Here is a 25,620-nt window from a genome sequence, read left to right on the forward strand (position 1 = left end):
TCATAATCCCTCAACCTTCCCCTTCCCTGTCAATCTGATCCCTGCTTTTCAAAAAAAAGGTAGGACTTCAAAGACAACCCATTTCAGTTTTGGATATTCATTTAATAATAATATCACTTTTCCATTTGTACAAATAATTTCACGGAATAAAAAAAAACATGGAATATAGACAAGAAGCTTCCCAAAATAAACAGGGAAATATTAACAATCACACTGAAAAAAAACTTTTGGTCATTTTCAATGTATTATATTTTACAAACACAAGTTCCAGTTGCATTGCTTGATTTTTTTTTTATTGATTTTTTTTATTAGTGTGGGTACTCAAGGCATTCTGTTAGCATGAAACTGTTATGGATTTGAAGGGAACACTGCAGGCAGGTATCTGCACAGACTTTCATAGAGGAGTCTTTGGTGTGTATCTGTAAGTCGAGTTGTTTGGGGCTTTATGTACTCATTGGCATGTGGGCACATACAAGAGGGGGTAACTGATAGTAACTTGATGTCTGCAGATCTTTGCACAAGACAGAACATGTAGTCGCATTATCACTGCAGTTTACAGCTCTACAGGCACACACCACCCACCCACACACTAACACTCACACACACTCGCGCACACACAGTTACTTTGAATCCTTCTTTGCCCAATAGTCACAGATTTGGATCTCGGCACTGTCACTTCATTATAGCCAAAAGGGTCTCCCACCGGTCTTAAAGTGGTCCATTGGTCCTTTGTCCAGTTATGCTCCTGTGAGCAAAATCAGGATCCTCCATTTCCTACCAAAGACAAATTGTGTGCACAACATTATGATGGGCAGGCTGTTTTTTTTAAGGAAGAGCTAATGCACAGACCCTAATTGCTTGCGTGGTCATGGACCAGGTCATGTAGTATGTTATAGGTAATTTGTGGTTGATGAATATAACAAATTTTACCCTTGCAGGGAATATAAATAATAAATAGATTCACTGATGTTCTCTTTTGATATTGTGTGATCAAGTGAGTGCTTATTGTAATTAAGGCAAGTACCCACTGTACCTTTTGTAATCCTGCTTACCTTCTCCCTTTGTGATGGAAAAGCAGGCTGAGGGCCTCAGAATCGAGAAGGGGGAATTAGTCTTGAGTCTGTCCAGACTCACATCTACTTAGACTGTCTGACATTCTGCAGGCAAAGCCCTTTGATTGACTTTGCTGGTACCAAACGAGTTTTAATCTTCAAAGATTTTAATCTGCTGTTTTGTCTGTTAGTCACAAGAAGTGGGGGTGGAGGGTATAGAGGGCTGTTAACAATCACAATGTTGCACAATAAAAGATAACAGAGACACAAGTATAAAAAAAACATACATACAAAACAGAAAAAGTCACAAGTGTTTCAGAGCCAAATAAAGCAATACAAGTATGAACTATTTCTCTCTGCACGACTTCATTTGGTGTCTTATCATTCACAGCAAGCACAGATCCCTTTGGGGTCGTACTGAAACCTTACAACATGCAGCAAAACATTTTAGCCGATAGTGTTTAGTTGGGCTCTTGCGATGAGTAAAAGGCAGCTCAACCCCAAATCAGTGCACACTCCTGGTGAACAAACAAAGGAGGGCATGAGATCACTGCATCCCTTTACCCTAGGTTTCAGCCATTCTCTCTTTCAGTTACAGTATCATGTCATTGGAGCTGAGAGGTTTCCAGTCCAGCAAAGTAATTGGAGAAAAAACATTGATGCGGGATGCATACTGTAAATGTGGAAGAGGCACTTTCAATGCATCTTAAAGTCAAAGCACATATTCTTAACCTTGTTTAATGTCTACTTAGACAACTGGAGGGCATTAAGTTAAATAAATGTCCAGTTTCTCATTTGCTGTTTTCTGGCTGATACTGCATCCTCATTTCCTGCAACATCAGTTGCAAAATGTCTTTTCAGCCTAAGTTTTCAAGTCCAGGTGTCAAAAATAAGAGGGCTTGTGAGAAGACATATTGTTATTTGATGTACAGTGATCTTGTAGTAGCAACACCTCATATTCCAGATTGCCATTCTGAACTGCAGGTTCAGGAATCATAAGTTGGGGCTGTTTTTGAGGCAGTGCACCATTGTCTAGGGTGGTTTTAACTCCATCCAACTCTAGCTGAGAGGGCTCACAGTCTAGGTCCAAATGGCCTTTGGCCCTCTTCCTGCGAAGATGGCAAACCACCCCCACTGCTATTGCTATCAGCACCAGCAACGACAAGATAGCAATTGCAGGCACCAGCATTGTGGTCAGCCTCTGGTCATCAAACTGAGCATCAGGACCCCTGACACTTTCTGCTACTGTTTGACCTTCAGTGCACACACTGTCTATACCACTTGGGGCACCAAATGGACTGGCACACACACTGTAAGTGGAGTTGGGCTTTAGACCTCTGAGTCTGTACTCTCGGAAGGATGCAGGCAGACTAATTTGAATTGGCCTGCGGTCTGGACCAGAGAGGTTTCTGTAGGTGAGGCGGATTCCACGGATGTATGGTCGCAATTCAATGTAGCGATGGAGGTCCAGCAAGATTGAGGTTGTGGTTGCTTGATGTGAGCTGATGTCTGGTTCATCTATAGTGACAGTTTCCTTATGGCCTTCAGCCTCAGGTGGTGAATGGGGATGATGGTTTTGTATTTCACAATACAATCCAGAAGTACCTTGTGGGCAGTTACACTCAACCTGACCCTGCTGGTCCAAACGACAGGTACCCCCATTTAGACAGGTGTTAGGTGGACAGAAATATGACTCATCGTCCGTGTCCATCCTGCTGCTGCTACTGGGAGATGCAGGAACTGGAAGGAGAAGGTAGTCATCATCTTTGTCCGAGGGGCTATCACTAGGTACTGGAATAGCTCCAGCAGTACTTTGTGTGGTGGTGACAGGGACAAGTTGAATGGTAGTTGTTTTGACAGTACTTGTGGTCATTGTAGTGGTGGTGGGGCATCCAAAATCCCTATGCTCGAGTCTTTCCAACACCTTTCCAGCATTGATAGGTGGGAAATGGCAGCGTGTCTCCTCTGTTCTCTCAAGAGTGATGCTCTGGGCTCGAAGCCATCTTGGGAACCAGGCTAAGGTGCAGAGGCAGTTGAAAGGGTTCTGTGCAACTGTGAGCTTCCTAAGATGGGGGAAGTGCTGGGAGAACTCTTCTGGTAGGCCCTGCAGACTGAGGCTGCTAATGTCCAATTCTTGTAGCTCCACAAGGTTCTGCAGATCTTGAACTTTAAGAGGACCCATTGGGTTCCCAGCCAGGCTGAGGTGAATCAGCCCATGGGCCTCCTTTAAAACTGAGGGAAAGGATTCAAGTTGGTTTCCAGAGATGTCCAGTTCATGGAGGTTTTGTAGGCTTTCTATAAGCTCCTTATTCAGTTCCGTGAGTCCAACACCACCCAACTTTAGTGACTCTAGGTTTGGGGTCTGTAGGTCAGAAGGACCCAAGGTTGGTAAGACATTAAATCGAAGGTCCAGCAGCAGCAGCCGGGGCATTGTGAGAGCAGGTAAGGATGTCAACCCGTTGCCTTGTAGTTTGAGTTCCAGCAGGTGCTCCAAGCCATTAAAAGCTGCAGGGTGGATGGCCTCAATATAATTACTATACAAATAAAGGCGCTCAAGCAGTGCCATCCCATGAAAACATTTCTCTGAAATGTGGGTGATCTGGTTGGATGACAAGTCCAGGTTTCTCAACGATGCCAAAGGTTCAAATACCTTGTCTGGAAGTTCTGTCAATTTGTTTTGACTGAGGTCCAGCATTTCCAGGCTCTCCATTCCATCAAAGTCCTCCATTTTTAAGCCTTCAATGCCATTGGCGAAGAGGTAGAGACTTTTTGTAGATGATGGCACTCCCTCAGGAATGGTGGAAGAGCGTCTCTGGTAACATAGGATTGACTCTGGCGGGGAACAGGTGCAGCCTCTTGGACAGTCACTGGACAAGGCACCATCAGGAAGGATAATGAAGAGCAGGAAGGGCATCAGTGGAGTGAGAAAGACCTTCATGGTGCTGATCTTTTCTCTTTCCATGTTCGGCCTATAACAAGAAAACATACAAACTGTCAATGAACTTGCATAACTACTCAAAAAATAAACATTTAATCCTAACAAGGTGTCACACCATAAAATTGCTCAAAGATACAGCCCGATGTTGTAATTATTTTACAAAGCATTCTTTCTCTCTGTGAAGTCTACTTCCAAACCACTGTTTCACTGGGAGGTTCTTTATTGTGTTTCATGAAGTGAGATTATTATCAAAGGTTCAACAATGCACAGCCAGAGATCAAAGGCAGTCCTTTGTCACAAGGTCTCTTAAACAATAGGGTTATAGTTATGACCTCAGACTTCAGTGGTTTTGTGCCATACATGGGGCGTAGAGAACATTGGCATAGTGGGGGCCTGCCACAGTTTTCCAGCTTAGGTTGTGGCATATTCTCCCTCCAGTGATCTGTGTAATAGATAGTATTGTGGTTGGCTGAAAACCATTGTTTCCTTCTCTGACATTGCTACATGTGTGTTAAAGTGTGCACGTGCCACACATGTATATGATTTTGTGTGTTTGTAATCAGAAAGGTTTGTATTTGTAATCTGCCCACCCACTTCCATTTAATCCACAGCTATTTACTGCACTGCACTGCACTGCACTGCACACTGTGGTTTTAGTTGGTCACAGTCAACTATTTTCCTTACATTTATGACAGACTCAGCAGCCTATAATACACAGAGACATACAGCAGCTATCAACAAATCTAACTTGGTTTTTTTTTGAGTGATGCATAGTGAAAACTGAAGATGACTTAAAGCTTGTCTGTCTTTCATGAGCCACTAAAAGACCAAAAATCTTTGTACATACCATGAGGATTGATTCACCGTAAACACTGCACTCATCTCTATTCCATTTTCTTGGCTATATTTCTGCCATACTGCACATAGTCAGGCATCTGTGGATGATTTACTTTGTGGCTCTCTATACTTGGCGATAAGTTTTACCAGTAGCCCAGAATTGTCCCCTGACTATGGATGCAATATAAATATCAAATGTTTTCTGTGTTATTATTAAGCAGAAGGGCAGCTTTATAGCCACTTGCCAAAGGGATGTCTCTAACACTTTATAAAGGATAAAAAATATGCAGAAACCCTTGAGAGTAAATCACCAGGAACACAGCATACTTTGATTTAAACCTTTTTCATTGGAGCCACGGCATTACAAAACAAACCTGTCTGAGCGTCAACACAGTACTTGAAAGGGCTTAAAAGGTGGGAAGGGATCAGGAAAAAAGCGGAGTGGGGAGATAAAGCTAGTTGCTGAGAAGAGTCTCTATGGGCAATCTATCATTGGCTGCTATGCAGTGAGATTGCCTTAGGGGACGAGGCAATATCTCTATTTGTTGACCGTTGCTTCTCTTTTTAAAAACCATTTTGTTACTTTTTTCTCCATAAGCTCGCTGAAGCTTTCATTCAGGTCACAGTAATACTTCATTGGTTAAGGGCCAGATTTTGGAGTAGATGATATCTCAATAATCTTGCAAGCACTTTCTGTTAGACAACTTCAATGCTTCAGGGAGCTTATTTAAGGGCCTTAAATGGTGCAGTTGTTGATGTCTGCACTGCACAAAATACCTAAATGAGAAGCCAACTACGTGTGACTTGAACTTTTACTCAGATGGAGCATACACAGGGAACATTTAGTTCTTACACTTCTACCTAGAGTTGTGGCCTTTTACACCAGATATACCAAGACATGTCTGTGGATGTCTTATTTTCCTTGTTTTCATTTTTGTTATCTTTTCTCTGTAGCTACAGAGTTTTTCTTATAAACTATGAATTAAAAAAAAGTTTGCTCTCAAAATGCTCTTTTTTCTTATACTATAGTCATATATTATGGTCAGTGGTAATAAATGCTGGAAAATGAAACTGTTGTCATTGTGCTGTTTCATTTTGTCAAATATGCTATGCCACCAAAATGTATCTAATGTAAATGTTTATGCAGCATCAGATCAGCAGCCAAGCAAAAATAACTCCTGAATGTTTCCTTTTCTTTACGATTTAGAATTCATGAACTTTTCTTCCTTGAACTGTTCAATGAAACATTTCCTTGAAAAAAAATCCCTGCCATGAATTTTACAACTTGGAGAGCGAATAAAGGGTTTTTGGGGAAACAATAGAGGAGAGGAGGGAGAGCAAGTATCATCTCACCACACCACAGCTATACTTTTCATTTTCATTTTCTTAAAGCATACTTATCATTCCGCTGCCCCTTGAAATTGCAACCTCCTTGGAACCGTTCCCTGATCTCTTGTTTTCCTTCTCCTGTGTATATATATATATATATGGAGAGCAGTCATGGCATCTGCGTGCATCCCACTACCAGCATATTACTCTTTTTATACTAATAACTCTTTCAGACTTGGCAGGAATGTTATTTTGTGCTGCCAAGAGAGTGACCCTGCTCAAACCTCAGAACTTAATGGAACAAATAAGCTCACTATTTTTCATAGTCAGCATGCACAGACACACCAAAGAAAAAGTACCAAAACTTTGGTAACTAAGTGGACCTACTTAGTATTGCAGTTGTTTGCGGAAATAAATGATAACATCTGATGTGGATAGTTTTCTGCTGGCTATAGTGGAGTGGAAAGCTTTTTAGTTATCCCCTGATTTACACACACTGCCGGGGGGAATTCACGTTAACAGGTGAGTAGTTAAATGCACGGTAAAGTATGTTTGAGTTGGGTCTCAGCGACTCTGGTTAAGTAAAGTGAAAAAAAATAAATTAATAAAATTTTTTACAGTAACCTGAGTTAAAAGATCATAGGATGAACATAACGTTTTAAACTGGTTAGACAGTAGAAAGCCTTTTGGAAGCAATAAAGTGTGGATGCTATGTCATGTTATGTGTGCAGAATATGGAGAAAACGAGAGGACTTACAGAGACGTTAAAGGGAGATTTAAGCCGGAGTGTGTGCAGATTGTCTCAGGTCTTCAAATCAAGTCTGTGTGTGTGGGGAGCTGCAGTTCAAATCCATTGCAGGATACTGCATGCCTGTGTGTCACTAAGAGCGTAAACTCACATACTTTGTTTCAGGATGCCTGTTCAGAACAAACACTACATGCACTGTAGTGTTTGACTGAGAAAAGTATCATATGTGTCTAAAGATGTTCAGAAAATTCCAATCTCATTCCATCCAGAGTCAGAGAATCTTGACTTTGGCACATATTATCCTGCCCAGAGATGAGTATGAGGGTTTGATGCCAGATCAGCAAACATCAAGGGCAGCCACGAAAGGCGAGCGAGCTATGCAGATAAAAAAAAGAGAACATTTTTCTTAGAAATTCAATGTGGTGATTCTATTGTAGCTCTCTGAGGCAGAATGTTTATTTGAGTGTGCCTCATTCCAAAGTGGGAAAGGAACATCTGATAACCCAGAGGAGGAGAAACTCTGGTGGAGGTGGACGGGGAGGGATTCACTCAGTAAATATTGGCAGATCAAAGATAAACTGAAGCTTGATAGTTAAAAGATTTTTCTGTTTACTTTCATTTTGGATACGAGTGACTTGTGCAGGTCTTATCAGTGCGACTGATAAGGCACAATTGTGGCGTCACTATAATGTGGAGCCACAGCAGTGCTGGTTCTTGGCTGTGGAGCTTTAATTGAAGTATTTTGAAGTGAGTGCAGGTGGAGGGCCCAGACAGAGATACAAGACAAGCATGTCATCCAGTGCACTGAAGAATTCCCCCCCCCTTTGCCTTCCTCCTTCTCTCTTGAGTTGTAATTTCCTTTTCACTCCCCTGTGCGCTTGTTGAGACATTCCTGAGACAGGCAGCAGCTGAGTTTGAAAAAAGAGCTTGTCTGTCTCACTGGCTTGGCATTTGGAGATTAACAAGGAGTCTTTCTTGGTTATAAACAGACGATGGATTGGATTTATAGCAATGCTTATATGAATGGGAGCTTAAAGCATATTTTAGACCAGGTCCGTTTACGTAACAATTGTTCTTACATCTGTGTTTTCTTCTGGATTTGTGGGTTGTATTAAAATAAAACGTGTTGGTTGATGAATATGTGAAATCCCCCAAGGGCCAAAAAAATAAGGAAAACATACAGTGAAATAACCATGGGAACAAAGTTTCGCAACACTAAGAGTAAAACACGAAACTTGAAAAGAAATATTAAAGACGCAAAAAGAAAGAAGAGCGTTTTCTCTTTTCCTCAGCTCACTTCTCATCCCACTTTTTTTTTTTTTTTAAATTTCCTTTCAAGACAAGGTGGAAAAGAAAACACAAGCAGGGGAACAGCGTAGACAAAAGCAGGCTTCTGTCAGCAGGGGCACCGGGGTGGAGAGGTGGATACGGCCTTGGTTTGGGAGGGTGAAGTGGGCTCCGGCAATTAAATCCCGGCAGGCCAAGCGTCAAGAGCCCTTATCTTCAGAGCTGTAGGCCAACACTGAGGGGCAATGAAGGGTACAAGAGGGAGGTAGAACATGGCGGTGTGTGTATGTGTGGAGGAGCCGCAGGTCAATGTGCACTTGCATAATTCAGCAGACCGGTCTAGAGACTTACAGAGGGCAACAGGCCAAATCACAGTAAGGGGATAAGGCTGCACACTACAGAGTTCATACTCCCATAAAGAGGCCTCTCTTTCTTTCAGGGCTTTATCCATGAAAGGAACAATGCTTGTGGTATGTACATTAAAGTATGATTTACAGTCTTGTAGGTCTCTGGGTTCAGTTCACTGATGAGCACGCCTGAAATTTACATCTAAAGCAGCTCATGGGTTAGATGTTGCTCATGCATCAGCCTCCAGTGTTAAAGAAATGAACCAAAGCAGAAGTGCAAAAAATTACAACTCCTCGTGCGTCCATGTGAGGCTGGCTGCAAAAGTCAAGGAGTCCTCATTCCTAAAAGTCTAAAAATGCCATTTTTTTAAAGAACATGTTTACTGAAAACAACTTCTTTCTGTATCTGTAAAAGCAGTACAGGATTTTTTAATAAGGGCGTCAGATTGATTTTAAAAAGGTCAAGACTTGTGCGTTCATTTACATAATTAGGGACGCCGCTGATTCGACAGACGTGAGCATCTTGTAGCTGTTTGTCAGGAGGTTAATGCCCGCCTCAGCTCCATCTCTTTATCTGTTGCTACATTGAGTGAAAGTTGTGGTTATGCAGGGATAGCATTTCCAATATGGTGATCCCCATTCTCCGGCTTCAAAACCTCTCTTCAGGGAACCAACAGATGACGCCACTGAGACTTCCCCCTCTCTCTCTTTTTTTTTTTTGCCCCCTTTTTTCATCTCTGACCTAAGAGACGTCGAAAGACATCTCCTCCAAACGCACACACACCCTATTCCCATCCCCGTCCACTGTCAGTCCCTGCCACAGCTGGACTCTGTTATCCACAATCCAGTGAAGATATCATCAACATGAAAAAAGGGGTCAAGACAGGGGAAACCAGAGTTGTGTAGAATATCAAAGGCTGAGAAGACTCCTTCAGGAATAGCACATGAAAGAAGTCAGCCTGTTGTCCTGACTCTAGCGACACAAAATATACTGAGTTTTGAAAATGTCAGCTATGTCATTGTAAGTTTGTTGGTACGCATGTAATGCTGTGAAGAATGTTTTTATTGCATGAGCTAACACTTTTCTTATGTCGTGCATTATTGCTGGTCGTACCTGTTATACGGATTGCAAAGAATGTATGGATCAAAATGTAAGGCATGTTTAGAGATGGAAACGTGCAGAGAATGAAAGCAACATTTTACTGTCGCCTGCTCCTTTTGACGGCTCATAGGGTGCTTTGGCGTTTGGCAGCCGAGCAGGAACTTTGTTTTTGCTGAATTTCTTAAAGTCATAAAGTTTAATGGGATTCTTGCGTTGAAGAAATATGAAACAGGATTTTATTAAACTGACAATAAATCTCAACGTGGAACGAAGCTAATGCTCGTTTCTTTAGTGCTATCATTCTATATCATTCAGGCAACAACAGTCTCAGATTAGATCGAAGATACTCACATTCAATCAAAAGGAAAAAAAGTGTGGATATGAAAGCTCAGCTGTTTGTTGTGCCTTAAGGAACATTTCAATGAAGACGTACTATGTTTCCAAATCCACTCTTCAATGCCATTGGCGCTGCACTTGAATCAAGATCAATCAAGCAGACGGATAACAAACAGGAGAGATGAGGACGTGAAATGAAAGTGAGATGATACATTTACTACATCTGTCAGTAACAATGCTCATCTTCAAGCCACAATGTCATTACTATTCTTTGAGGTGGTATGACGTGGCATTAAGTGCTGTAGTGCTTAATGAATATGCTGCACAAACAAAAGATTCACAACTGATTTCAGTCTGACCACAAGAAAGAGCCTGCAATGGTCTCATCCAGTGCACCCCAGCTCTGATGTCAAAGCTTCGTTAAACAACCATTTAGCCACCACACAGCTGCCTGCCATTCTGTTGACTTCTCCTTCATCAATGCGTGTTTTCTCCCTAAATCATTCACATCGAACTACAGTAAGTTCCTTATTATTGGTGTAAAAAGTCGCCCTTTTATCTCAGGATTTATGGTTTGACCAGGCCGGCTTGCATCGACAGTGTGAAGTATTACTGCTAGAGCCTGCAGCTGCAGGACTTGAAAGAGAGCATAATATACAGTCCAGGGGTGAATGGGAGGGTAGTAAACTGAAATAGTAAACTCCCCAAAAGCTTGTGTATTTGCTGCACGATAGGAGGGGCAACAGTAGGACAGTTTGAGACCCGGCGATTGTTGCAGTATTTGTTTCGATCTACTTTCATGTGGCAAAGAATTCTGTTTGATCGTGAAATATAATGACACCTTTTAAAAGCAAAATGATCATCCCAGATAGCATCAGTCCAAAGGCCAACAATCCCTATGACCCACTGAGGCAGAGGGCAACTCTGTGAGGTTAAAGATCAGATTCTTGATTAGTGGATCCACTGTTGGTCAGTATTCTGTGTCCTCTGTTGTAACTGTGTCCCAGACAACACAGATAACAGGCCCTGTTTGACACGAGCACACACCCAGCTCTGGTTACGCTCACACACACACACACACACACACACACACACACGTACACCTGAAGCTTGCAGATCCTAGTCCTCACAACAGGTGCTTTCTCTGCTCCTCGAGGGCAACGTGAAACCCAAAACCCTCCGGAGTGTGTCTGGATAAATGATGTGACCTGCAACAAAGCTCCGGCTTTTTAACTTCCAAAAAACACAGAAGGGGGGAAGTAGTGAAGAAAGCAGGTGGAGGTGGGTGGACAGGCAGACCAGAATTTTGACTACAGAGCAGCGTGTCTGCAATCCTGCTCTGCATTCTCCGAGCTTAAGAGCAAAAGGGTCAGACACTAGGAGTTCCAAAAGGAAATGTGCACCATTTCCTTTTGTTTTATTGCTGAAGGATATGACCTGCTCTAGATGTTAGACTTGATTTGTTTTCATAAAGGCACACACGAGGGGAGACACAGTCTTTCCCCTTCACACAGTGTCTTCTTGTTTAGCTCTATCATAGTTGTCCCAACACTGACACTCGTCTTTTATCGGTGCGACCTCCCAGAGCAGATAGTCATCACAGGTCACCATCAGATTTCTTTCATAGACGGACACAAACGCATCTGTCTGAGATCTTCAGCACAGGGCTCTCGTATTACGCCGACACAAAGGGTTTCAGTGAACCACTTACAACCTGTGTTGTCATGTGTTTCTTATTCCTCTGTGCTGATTGCGCTCTTCTCAGTCCCTCCAGACCGCGCGCTCCTCGCGCTGTGTTTGACCTGAACAGTATGACCCCGCTCCTTCGCCGCATCTATCTTTGACCTCGCTCGAATCATTCACAGCTTTGTGGCATAGAAACACAAACGCCTCTCCGCCTTTCTAACTCTCTTCTGCTCTGTTTCTCTTCTGTTTTCTCTCGGCACACAACTGCAAACCACACCACTTCAGGAGTCACACTCGAGCTGGTCCAAAAGGACTACCTCATCAGCACAACCAGTAAATATGACATACCAGTGTCACAAAGCTGGCCTCTCTCCAGCTCTTGGCCTGTGCAGTCACATCCTGTGCATGACTATCAACGCCTCCTCCCAGAATCAAAACTTGATTGTAATGTCTGGCTCACTCACTGACCCCGGAGAGCAGCAGTGTTGTCCTCTATGGGTCATCCACATCCTCATCTCATGCAGCAAGAAGGTGTTTTCCCAAAGACCTGTCCTCTCCAATGTCTTCAAAGTGTCTGAGAGAGCCTGTCCTGGAGCGGGGACAGACAAATGTTTGTGTGTGCGTGTGTGTGTGTGTGTGTGTGTGTTCTTGCGGTTAGACGTGGCTGGATGGACCAGTTTTATCAGTTAGACACAAGCCTGTAGAAATGTGCACACTCCGACACTCTGCATACCCCAGCGCCATCATGGCTACAAAGCTCTGTGTCATCTGGCCTCATGATTTTTACTCTACAAATAAAACCAAAGAAATCTCATGTTCAGAGGCTGCTGATAGACACCTTTATGTTACACATGGCTCCATATACATTTAACACTGGATGAACCAAAGTGAGTGTGCACAGTAAGAAGTACTCTGGAGGTGAAGTCAAAAAGTGTGCCTCAAGTTCTGACTTACACACGCTCTCCTTATTCTCTTTGTTAGCACAGCTTGATGTTTACACAGTTTGTACCTTCGTCGTTTGTAGCAACCGCACTGCGTAGGAGATCAAATTGAAAGGCAACATAATTAAAGGGTGTGTATGAGTCAGGCGGCAGGCAGGCACACCGACTGACTGTAGGACTGACCGACTCGCAGGCCGACGATCCTTGCTTGGCAAATATTGTCACAGGTACTCACTAAGGCAACACATGCGCATTATCCTTCTGCCTGTCTGCTCATCTCTCTGAATGTTTGTATCGTCTTTCCATTTGCTCTTTGAATATACCACATTTAATTGCTTAAAGGGATGCTTCACCCATTTACATGAAGCTGTGTATGATTAGAAACATGGTAGTAGTGTTGAATGGTCATGAATCCAGCCCTCATTTTGCCCTGAGACGAGAAAAATATGTTTTTCTTTGCCTGGAAGTTTTCTTCATGTGGTGCAATATGACGCTTTTTGACTCACATGAAGAAAAAATGTTTGTGCACACAAACATTTAGTACAGCAGTCTATCACATGTTGGGTACATTGCTCAAATGTTTTTGATGTCACCGTCTTGGCCGTTTCTTTCTCAGGTTTGTTCATGCCAGTAAGAGTATGACAGGAATCTGACATATGCACCTCTCCTCCACCTGCCACAACAGCCCTGCAGCCACTCATAGCAGCTATGTAGCTGTCAAAGTGTTCATTAGGCCGAAGACTTTGTCAAAGCTCGAGGCTAAAGTGATGGAACAGTAAACAGAAACCTAGAGCAGCGTGAGTGCTAACAGGTAAACATCAAGTTTAAACAACCTTTAAACACAGAACAGCGTAGAAGCGTGTTAACATAGAAAGGACACGTACCAACTCTGAACTCGATTGCATGAGGCTGTTTTTTTGACTGGATGTGAGCAGACATTTGGAAGTAAAGCTTTTTCTCTTCTACATTTAGCTCACTTTTTAGTGTCTTCAAATTTAAAAGAAACTCTTCCCTATAATGTGATAACCATCCGTTCAACCTACAATACCATATGTATCGCAATACACGGCTCATCGTGTGATTTTATCGACCGTTTTATGAACTATTGTCTAATTTTTATAAAAACATGAGACTGAAGTCAATCTTTAAATAAATAAGTGTTTTTTTATTCTCTTACCCCCATTTTAATAACCTATAAAAACACGTTTTTGAAACTTTTTTAACAAAAAAAAAAAAAAAGGTTTCTCCTCTGCTGGTTAAAAGAATTTTGCAATGTACATGTTTATCACACCTTTTTAAATGACTGTATTTGTATCCATTTTTAGTTGTATGTTTTAGAGGTATGGTTACATCCCTACTGCTGGACATTTCTATTAGCGACAGAGTCAGTATCGGTCTCTGGAGAGCCGTTCTCAAATGCAGTCCAATATGTGCTTGAAGGTATCAGGAGTATGCCCCTGAATGGATCAGTCAAACTGCATGTATCACAAAAAAATCCCTGGTATCGGGTAAAATGTTCAGTCACAATAACAAAGAATAACTTTGTGTTACTAGAACAGAAAGTAATGCTGTTCAAGTAAATGATGCATCACTTTTAATAGATGGGGTTATTGGTTTGTCCAATACTCTTATCTATAAATCCAACTTATCTGGAAGAAAATAATGCATTGGCACATCTTGTCCCTGGAAGAGGAAGAAAGCAAAAGAAGTTGTTCCTCCTCTTTTAGAGAGGTTGAATGCCAATACATATCACAGAACTGACAGTTGTGTCCTGTATGTGAAGGGAGCCTGGGATTTATGGGTACACTGACAAATGAGTGATTTATTGGCTGTTGTTCACATTCACTCATCACAAGTTCACTAGTCTGTGGTGTCACGGCTTTAATATGGTCTGAAAATTCAGGTTGAGTCATGTCAGATGTTTTGTCAGTGACGCTCAGTTTATGCACGGTTAATTTTTGCATTCCAAATTTTTTTTTTTCAACACCATGACCTTTTTTTAAAAGGCAGCCATTGTGCAGTGCGACCTGTTTTTCAGGCCCCCCAACCCCACAGCTCCTCCTTTTTCTAGGGTAACCGTTTGTGATTTTTCAAGTCATTCTGCTCTCAGGGATTTTTCCTCTGATTTAAAAAAAAAAAAAAAACACCACAGACATGTGCCACACACACAAGATGAATGTGAAATGGAGATCACTGGTTATGATTAGGATGTCACAAAGGAATTTATTGTGAAACTACTGCCAGAGTTGAGGAGGCTGGCAGTCAGACAGCACAGTTCCCCCGCCCCCAACACCAGTTCCTCCATGGCCTCCCATGCCCTATGTTTACCTCCTGAACCAATACTGTGCATATTCTTATCTATATAACTCAAATATTTCCAAAGTTTTAAAGATGGCTTTTTGGACTAAAGTGTATTTTGATGAACTTTTTCATCATCTATTTTGTTACTATCACTGGGGAACATCTATGCATGCTTTCATCCTCTAACTTTACAGATAATATTCTCATCTCATTTCATCAAACATCTTTGTTCCTGTGCTCGGAGCCTATCACAAGCTTGTGTTGTTAATGGAAAAACCATCTGTCATGCACTATACTGCTGTGGTGGGCTTGCCTGTCTGGCCCTTGGTTCCTTAGCTTTCTAAAAATGTGGCCCCCTGAAGAATACAGTTGAATATCCTCCTGGCCCATGTTATTCTTGAATGCCTTATTTGATTAACAAAATGGACTGCACATTCTGGTCAAGCAGGTGAGCCCGACCATCTCAGCAAAAGTAAAGACATCAGTCAGCAACAGTCTATTAAGACATCAACATGAAATCTCGACGCCACAGTTTGCCTGCAGCAGGTGCTTGCAACTCCAAGATTCCTCATATCCAGCGCAAACAAGACAGAAAGAAGAAAGAGGAGGAGGAGGAGGGTAGTGACAGAAGTGGAGGGATGAAAGAGTGACTTAAAGGTTGAACTGCAACAGTCCAGTAAACTGCCCCGAGGATAACATGTTATCATTGAGAATGTCCTCATTATCTCAAGCAGGATCAGAATCTGCCTCACAAGGCTTCACATCAAAAACATCGTCGATCATGCCGCTGATTAGGCAACTTTTAGCTATCACCTAAAAAGTGTCTGACTTTTGGATGTGTATAAACTGCAGACAGCGTTTGGCTTCGATTCATTCAACACGGTTGGAAAATATATTTGCAGACTCGTTTAACTTGTTTGAGTTGTGTAATCCATCACAGAGATTGGATTATTATTTATTCAATTGTTACAGTGAAGTCATACTGCCTAACATCTCTTCAGAACAATACTTTACTCCCACCCAAGTGAATGCTAAATGTATTTAACCTAGAGGATGGTCTTGACCTGCTCTTTTACTAAAGTGTCCTGAGAGAACTTTTAGGATTTATTGTGAATTCATTCAATAGATTGATGGGCTGATTGATAATAAAAGCTCAAGCAAGGTTCAGCTGTCTGTTATCAGATTTTTAAACTCTGTTGAAATGAATGAAAATCAGCTGGAATCCTGGACTTGTTGGAAAAATGGTTTGCAGATTAACAAACTGTGATGTAAACTCTTTTGCTAAAGTTGCAAACCATAGTAATGGTCCTTTAAAGAGGCCCACTCCAATCATTGACTAAAGAGAGAGAGGGTTGTTTGGTGCGACTATGAAGCAGCCAAATCTCTGCCTTCAGTCTGTCAGTTTGTCAAATGCAGAGATCCTGAGATGACCTGACTGTCTGCCACAGAGAGGGGCGGAGGGAATGAATGATGCTTTGTTATTGTAGCCCTGAGTAGCAATTTGTCTAAATAAAGAACCATTTGTTTGCTCTGACATCCGTTCATGCACGTCATTAAGTGTGTACAGTAGATTCCTGAGCTGACCTGCAACACGCAGAACAATGCGTACCTGTGTTTGCTCAAACGTGTGTGTGTTCTGCCAGTGTGTGTGTGTGTGTGTAGTAAAGTAAATGTGCATGAATGTCTCCGAGCAGCACCCATGTTTGCTCTCCTGTGTTTGCTTTCATGTGGAAATATTAACATTATTAACTGACTATTGCCATTTTTAAAGAGTTAATGAGCAACTTTACGGTGTTGGTGGTTTGTTTCACCTTCATGTCAAGAAATGAAATGCACACATTCTTAGAGTGAGTTGATGGGAAATCCAGACTTTGGCTTTGATTCAGAGCAGGCTCTAATCTACTACATATCTAAACGTATACATCAGGTTTGGTACAGACGTGTAGTCAGCACGCAGGAAAAAGGCTGGTATACCACACACAGGATGTCAGAGTGAGCTGTAATTCATTGCAGTGTGTTTCAGCTTTGATGTTGAAATTCCAAGATTAAGGCAGAAACAGAGCCGTGTGTGTGTGTGCTGACACTGAAGAACTGCCTGCAAAGACAATAATTTACAACAAGCTCACACACCATGCACGGAATTCTTCACTTGAGGAATAAGTGCATGTTTGACCTGGGGAAGAAGAACCCCTTAAAAAACGTCCCAGACTGACATTACTCTATTTTTTATCCTCTCTGTTTTCCCCAAGGAGGTCGGGACTGTCCAGAAAGAGTTTGAGGGGCTGTAAGGCAATTAGTGTGTGTGTGTGTGTGTGTGTGTGTGTGTGTGTGTGTGTGTGTGTGTGTGTGTGTGTGTGTGTGTGTGTGTGTGTGTGTGTGTGTGTGTGTGTGTGTGTGTGTGTGTGTGTGTGTGTGTGTGTGTGTGTGTGTGTGTGTGTGTGTGTGTGTGTGTGTGTGTGTGTGTGTGTGTGTGTGTGTGTGTGTGTGTGTGTGTGTGTGTGTGTGCCTTTACAAGCCCACACAGTCCCTGCCACAGCTCATTGACGACGAGCACAGCACAGGAACAAGGCAGAACAGAAGGTGAGAGGTCAGGAGTGCGAAGTAAAGTAGGGAAAAGAATCAGAGTGACAGTTTCCAGCAGTGATGCAACTATTACTGAACCCCAGCACATGCAGGCAGTCTTCTTCTTCTTCTTTTTTTTTTTTTATACTAACTTCTGGGGCGTCATGTAACACTTGTTGCATCAAATTGTGTTCCATCTCCTCAACATTTAGCCATAACATCATCATCAGTTGAGCACTTTGTTGACTATACTTGCCGTGATGAGCCCAGAAACTTCAACACTAGTACCAACTAAAATATACTGCTGTAGCTGGCGAATACAATAAAACATATTAGCCCATCCATCATTATCGACATGGAAGTGCCTCACTGCACATATTCATATACTTCCTGCTGTGTTCTCACATCAGGTCTCAAACATCTCAGTGGGTGCAAGTGTGAAAGCACCGTGCCCCTGACAGTTCCCAGATCTGACCCTTCACTTGCCCATCACAAGAGATGCTGCAGAAAACACAGGGATGTGCTATTGCGGTCGAAGCAGTCTTTATGATTTCCGCGTTTGTATAAATATGATGTTTTAAAAACAGTGAAAATCCAATAAAGTAGAATAAATAATCAAAACTTAAGGGCCTTATGCACACAGGTTACTTGTTCTGAGACGGCTACATTTCTCCCACTTTAGCCACAACCAGACAGGCACAGTGAACTTCAGACTCCCTCCAAACCCCCCTCCGCTTTCTCTCAGTCTGCAACCTTACACAGCCTCACTGTATCTATTAAACGCAGTGTGTGTGTGTGTGTGTGTGTGTGTGTGTGCGTGCGTTAAGAAAGCTGCTCTTGTTCTGCTGCCTGTCTTGTTAAGAGGCTCAGAGTTGTGTGAAAGGAGCCTATTGAGGAGGCAGGGTGTTACGGTTAACACAATAAGGACCGCCAACAGCGTGTGGTTTGGGCTTCCGGATACACACATTTAAAGGAGTGTATTATTATTGTTACACGTGTCAAAATGACTGCACTGCTGATGTCTTTCACCTTCCAGTCAACAAAAGTATCCTCTTAACAGAATGTTTGATTCTTTGGTCACATCTTCTTCCTAATGACACTGACTGATAAAAGTGTCTGATTTATTTTTAAGCTTTACTCACCCAGTGAAGAAGCCTCCTCTTCTACTCACGCTCCACTTGTAGTACTTCTTTCCCTGGAAAACACATTGTTGGATCTGTTAGCTACTTATTTGGAATTGAACCTCCTGTCATGCTTTGTTAATGGCCCACAAGGAAAACAGGAAATGTTTTTGTTTTTTTTCTTTTCGCTGTTAATTGGTTGGATTCCAGCTGTGTGAGGGAGCGTGCTGAGCGCTGGCAGGCCGTGTGGCAGCAACAAGAGAATGACAGAGCGGGAGAGGAAGAATGCAGGCCGACCACTCTGCACTCTGTCAGCTCCTTGTCCTGTGGTATCAGCCCATCAGCCGTGGACTCAGAGTGTGTGCGCGCGCAGAGCTGGCTAAAGTGTGTGACTGTCTGCTTTATTTGAACCCCTACTGTACGCTGTCAGGTGTTTATTGTCTTTGGGTTGATCTGACTGATAATGTGAGTTTCACCCTCTTAAGGTTTTGCCTCACGTCAGTAAAATAAAGGTCACTTTTTCACAACCGAAAGACATTTATTCCAAGCAGGTTATTTCCAGTTTAAAGCTTTTTTAGCCATCGACCGTACACTTTTTTGTTTTTTTATTGGTGTATGAAAAACGCCCATCCAATATCAAAAGCTATTTTAGGTGTTTAAAGTCAACCAAACCAGATAGAATGGGGAAAAACTGACGACCCTGTTTAGTTGAGTTTATAAACTCATTCAATGCTCATTGACTCATTCAGTGATCATGAGTCAGTTTTGGAAAAAACCTGACTACTTGATAGATGTTTCATTAATGGGCTCGTTTGGCCAAGAACTCCCAAATGTCTCTGCGTCGGCCGTCTTCTTTATTTCATTGAACGGGTTTAAGGCATGTACATAAAAAGCATTCAGAGTGTTCTCTGGCTTTTTCCCCTCTCAATCCTTCAGCGCACACAGATTTTAAATGTTCACCTGTTCATTGTGAACATACTGCACCCACTCCTCCAGCACGCGGATTGTTTTCATGCCATATTTCATATACCTGAGCTATGAGTCAAACAGTCTGTGGAGGTGAAAAACCTCACATGCTTCACCTGATTGTGTAACACCTCAACCTGTTTTTACTTTGTATTTGCCATCTCCATCAGTCACCCTGCAGCGACGCACACTCCTTTCCACAAACAGAGTGCTGTGCGTTAACTTCTGCAAATAACCTGTCACAGACAGCCGGCGCTCGGTTTGGCTCGCTGTCCTGCTGTGAGGCCTTCGCAGCACTCTGCATCCATGTGTTTATTTGTCTATGGAAGTGTTTTTGAACTGCTGCTCGGAGGTTTTGGTGCATGTTGTTATTGTGTGTTCTTACTGAGTGCATGTTTTTGTTCTTGTGTCACGTTTTTTGATCTGCACAGAATGAAGCACAGCTGCTGTAGCAGACTTACTACAAAGTGTAGGGGAATCTCGCTCGCAGTCGCTGCGGTCCGTCTCCAGAGGTCACAGTGTCTCCCTCTCAGACAATCCTTTGGCTGCATTGTAAATATTTAGCTTTCAAAGTGGAGTTTGAAACTCAAAATACACACATGGCATCTTTACCACTGGGCTCCAGGACTGACAGAAAAACTTTTATAGATGACAAAACTCGCTCATGCGTCCTCATTTGGTCTTTAATTTGTGCAGACTGCACACTGCCAAATCATTGGTTGTATCTTTTCTCTTTTCAGCATTATTGGTTTCAATTTTCATTCATCCTCTTTTGAAGAGATATTTTTGTCAATCCCTGTTTATGGCGGACTGATACTTTTCAGCCTTTCTTTTCACTATAATTTTCTTGCCTTCTCTGTCCTTATTTCTTTAACATAAATATCACCTCACCCTTCGCCCTCTCTTTTTCCCCCTGAGTCACTCCCTTTCTCTTCCCTCATCTAGATTAACTCAAAGCAGAACAAGACTTTGCAGTCTGGCGTTTACGTTGGAACCACTTTGTCGCGGCATCATCTAAAACGTCGATCAATTTGTCAAAATCAAAGTTCCATTTAACTACTAAACCGACAGGGAGGACGGGTATAAAAACACAACAGTCATGTTGTGCTGCAGGTGTGTATTAATGTAACACAAAGCTTTTTGCATATTGAAAATATACACCGTGACAAGCCGTGACTTGTGGCACTGTCAATGAAAACACACTGCTGTTGATTGCAGCGTTGAGTGATTAGACTGGGGCTGATATGCAGTGGCATTCGGATACACACGCAGGTATTTGCACGTATGCATGCACAGATTTTCTCTCCGTCTGCCTCCCGCTCGTTCACTGTGCACGGAGCGGCAGATAACGACACTATTTGTGTCCTTTGCAGTGACAGAAATAGACTTTAAGCAAAAGGAGGCCAGAGAACTCCGACGTCCAGTTAAAGAGCGTCTCGGTGTGTACGTGTCGGCTTGTAAGTACGACGTGACCGCGCGAACATGTGCGTGGATGTCACTTTCTTTTTGTGACGAACGAGGGTCTTAGATGGATGGTGACCTTGCACAGACATACTAACCGCTCAGGCAGACACACCCCTCACAAGATTTACTGGCTCCTCTTATCCTTAAATCCATATTCAGTAAAACCTCAAGAGTTAATGTTCAATCAGCGGTTTAATATTTAGACGTTTTATCGATGAAGGATCTCTCTTTTCCACTTCTGGCTTTGGCCAAATACTATAGGTATGTGTGTGTGTATGTGTGTATTTGTGGGCCCTTGTGTTTCTTTTGCAAGATCTGCTTCAAGGCTCATTTCCTAATTACAGTGCCGGCCAGAGGTAATTACAACCTTAGATTAAGAGCTGTTTCTCTTTTTTTACGGCCCCGCTGAATTGCAGCAATTTGCGGTGGCTTTCTGGGATGAGCATCCTCCCTCTCATCCTCTCCCGCTGTCTTGTTTTCCATCTGTCTCCCCCCTCTGCTCCTCTCCTTGAAGAATTGACTGGATTGTGGGTTTTGGGGGATTTTTACAAATTTAACATTTAATGGATTGAAATGCTGATTCACGTTTTCAATCATGTCATCTTTAATTCAGACGATCGTCTGCTTTTGAGGATCGACAGAATCGCACGAGAGCGAGCATGCGTGAGTTTCTGTGTGGATGTGGACATGGAGCGACAGCGGTTATTTGGGGTTTGAGCTCAAGCTGGGGCACTCCAAAGCCCTCAGATCCCTTCACATGTGTGTGTATATTTATGCAAGGTTTTGAAGTGGTTCTTCTGAACGCATCATTTGGCTGCATCGGCAAGCTCTTCTTCAATTTAGCTTAGCAGGCGCACAGGCTGGGGTTTGCCTGCGCATACCGCTCGGTCAGCATTGATGTGTGAGACTGAGGCCTTCGAAGCCAGGGATTTTATTTAAGATGCCTCTCAGAGAAAGCAGCCCCGTCTCCATTGTCAACTAAAGAACACCCATTTCTCTCAGTCTGTGCAGCACCTGAGTCAGAGCCTCTAATTGTAACGGAGGAAGAATTCGTACATCTTGAGTTGTCCCTCTCGCTCTCACACACTCTACTTGCTAATCATGATGAGCCCCCACTCTCACGTGGCCTTGAGAAAAACAAACACACACACTTATTCCAACTTTCTGCCCTGTCGACTCCCTTCTCCCTGCCTGCTGTTTGAGTGGCCTCGCTCCTGCCTTCCTCCTTTACCTCTACCTCCTCTTCTCCCTTCCCCAGGCCTCCTCGCCTCGCCACCTGACTTTTAACCCTCTAATCCCTCTGATGCAGAGGGAAAGATGCTTCAGGCTCTGCCTCTAATTGGCGTAAAATGTAGCTCTACTTTCGGCCAGTTTGGAGAAAGAAGAGTGTTAACTTTGTGTGTAAGGACGCGTGTTGTTTTAGTAAGTCCGCCCGTGTTAGATGTTGTGCGGATCTTCTATTCCTGTGTCAGCACAAGTAGCAGCTGTCACTCATTGTCAGCTGCAAATGTAGACACAAGCACTCTTTGACACAGATGATGAAATGACAGCTTTGATTTTGCAAGAAAATAATCGGTAAGAGTGCAGACTGACACAACGTTAGAAACCAGATCTGGGACACATTGTGTGGTTTTTAAATAAATGTCACAGTGGTCTTTGTTTAATTGTTTTAATTGAGTTTTATGACAGAGGGCTCATCTTCTTAGCCATGTTTTCTGCCCACAGACTGACATTTAATGCCAAGAAATGCCCTGTGGGGTTTGTACAATCCTCTCACTGAGTCTCACTTAAAGCTCAGAGCAGCACACACAAATGTATTCAACTCCAGTGATATTTTGACCATCTTTGACTTTGATGGGTAAAGATGCCCCCCCCATGCACACCTTTTAGTGTTTCAGCATCAACAAGCTGTGCAGGGAGTGAAGGTCTGCAGCAGAAAGCTCACTGTGTTGTTAAGCTCCACAGTAAAACAAAAAAAAAAAAAAAAAAAGCCCTCTCTCATACTGTAAGTGTAACAATCTGTGCAGCCTAAAAGTTGTCCACATTAGTGACGGATAATTGGCCTCCTGTGGCTGCTCTGCTGTGTCTGCTAGCCTAATACAAAGCAATTACTACCATTATGCACCGTCAGGGACACAGTAGCTTCTCCTTTAGCATAATGACAGCCTGTGAGGAAACACATGGCAAGGAAACAAGCGGAACACCGGCGTAAGGGGTTAATAGTGGGGCTATTGTAGCAGTTTACACTGCCTGTTTTGCCCCCAGGAGAGATTAGGGCGACTTTCTGTGCCTGTTTGTGGGGGCAGTGTTAAAGAATCTGGCTAAAAGCTGGAGGGATTGTGGTCAGAAGACTGTTCTTATATGAATTAAGCATCTCAGGCAAAGGGCACACCTATAATTTTTTGAAACTGGTTTCAGTTCTAATCAATGATTACAAAATGGATATCCTTCAAGGATCATCCATTGGTCTTAATATTTTTAGTGTCACTGATATTTTCTCTATGCAGGAACATGATTTTCACCTTTTTATTTTCATTTGGGCAGAAAAAGCATAACTCTAACTCTTCGACTTTTGTAATTGCTTTAAAGTTTAAAAGTGTACTCGTGTTTTTTTCTTTAATTTATATCAAAGTCTATACAACACCATATTTAAGAGATAAGATGATTTCATCTATCTGTTCAATCTTTACTTTTAGAAGCACAGATTGCAGCGTGTATGGTCACTTTAATGGATGTTAGTTTATTGCTGGAGCAGGTCACTCACTCCGAGATTTAATCTTTCAGGAATTTGACCTCATCTTCAATGCTCTGCTGCCCGCATGCTGAAGGAAAGTGATGATTCCCTAATTTGTTGTGTGTACCTTACATCTGACCCTGTTCTTCCTTTAGCTGTCTCATGAGCTGCTGAGTCTTCAGCTAAAACAAAGAAAGCTTTATTAAAACAGTGCAAACGATGTCTCTTTCGATCACTGATAGTCACGCTTGGAATTCAAACTTATCCTGTCCATCTTATTCCCTCAATTATTCAAAGCGTACACAGAGAAAAAGTATTGATCAATCACAAATGCCACAGCAGGCTCTAATCTACAAAAAGCTGATATTATAGACATCACCTGCCTCTTTATCTTCAACTAAGATAAAGACGGGATAATCTGGTTTGATAACGTTGCTAAATACCAAATGTTTTGACTGCATTGACTGACTCAAGCGCCCGGTGCTTGTGTCCTGCTGAACTCTCTGTTTTGGACGTATCCCTGCGTGGGTCCAAAAACAGCTGTCCTATGCATTGACCACGGCTCGGTGCGGTCTAGACACTCGGCGCTGCTCCTGCGTGCTGCACGGCGTCCTGCGGTCCAACACCAGCCCGCCTCATTACTCCCTCCGCGAACACGGCTCGCATTTTACGCTTTCCCCAAATACAGATGAGCCGTGTTTTATCGTCACTGCTCGCTGACCCGGAGCATTATGGCGACCACTGTATCAATAAAACCTGTTGCATCAATACGCGCCCATGTTTACTTCTTACTCAGACATCATTTTTTTGTACTGATTTCTAGTCTTATTTATGCATCAACTTGTTACGTTACATTAAATAAATGTATTTTGCAGGGCAGACAGTTTTCAGTTAACTCGACAGAAATTGAAAACAAATAAAGCAAATGTTTTTTTTAAGTTTATATGATGTTTGGGTTTTGTTCTTATATTAAAGTTAAAGTTATGATTTTGTGCAGTTAATCTGTTAAGCTGTTGCACAAGTTCATCATATTCATCCTACGTGTCTGTGCGTTTGTTAAAACAACCCTGTTTACGCACTTGTTTCCCAAAGCGTCACAGCCTGAAAAGTATGAAATATTGATCCTTTTTTTTGTTCGTCAAAGCAGGAAACTCTTACCCTCAGGTTTGAGAAGTGAAATGGTGAGCGCAGTCGCGCTTGTGTCTTTATCCAAGCGGAGCAGTTCGCCAATATAACTCCAGTCCACGTAGTTTTCCGTGTGTGCGCTCCCTCCGTCCACAGAAAAAGTTTCTCTCAACTTATTAAACTTGTAGCAAACTGTTTTCATCAAATCCTTGGAGAGCAACACCTTCCTCCACGTCAAGGAATGCGCTCAAGTGCCGACTCCTTGGACAAAAAGTGCTTTATTGGTGAGCACAGAGGAGAGTTTAAGCGGAGCGGAGGGATGGGAGGGGCGTGGAGAGGAGAGGCGAGGCGCACCGCAGCTGAGCGCGCGCCTGCACAGAGCAGCAGCGAGAGACTCACCTTGCTGCTTGGCTGAGACAAAATACAACCTCCTTTTCAGTTCTCTATTAATCTTCTTAACGCCTACTTGCAAGACCTGTTTTTAGAAGAAACATAACTGCTAACTTTTTTAATGGTTGTGTCTCATTTGAATGATACTTCTTAATTAACCTATTGCATTTTTTATGAAGGACAATAGCTCGAGTATTTGGAGACAAATGTATGGTTTAGACCTGATACAAAAAAACTGTACTGATTACAAAACCTCCAATTTTAATCAATCAACACTTTCAAATTGACACTGCACCACAACACAACAAAAGTGATCTGACTCAAATAGAGCAGGTCTAGACCAAACTGCAAAAC

At 42.6% G+C, this 25,620-nt stretch overlaps 2 protein-coding genes across 3 annotated transcripts in view; one reads left to right on the plus strand and one right to left on the minus strand.

Moving 5' to 3' along the window:
- LOC306838377 (mitochondrial import inner membrane translocase subunit TIM16-like) overlaps positions 1-25,620 on the plus strand; it is a 107,466-nt gene that overhangs the window by 49,601 nt on the left and 32,245 nt on the right. The gene's annotated exons all lie outside the window — the stretch shown is intronic.
- vasnb (vasorin b) lies at positions 82-25,169 on the minus strand. Its single transcript, XM_079366521.1, has 3 exons — positions 24,910-25,169; positions 18,609-18,661; positions 82-4,021 (listed from the first exon to the last, which is right to left on the minus strand). Exon 3 carries the CDS (start codon positions 4,012-4,014, stop codon positions 1,936-1,938), a length of 2,079 nt encoding a protein of 692 aa, XP_079222647.1. The 5' UTR covers positions 4,015-4,021; positions 18,609-18,661; positions 24,910-25,169; the 3' UTR covers positions 82-1,935.

Source organism: Symphodus melops (assembly GCF_947650265.1).
Source record: "Symphodus melops genome assembly, chromosome: 17".
NCBI lineage: Eukaryota > Metazoa > Chordata > Actinopteri > Labriformes > Labridae > Symphodus > Symphodus melops.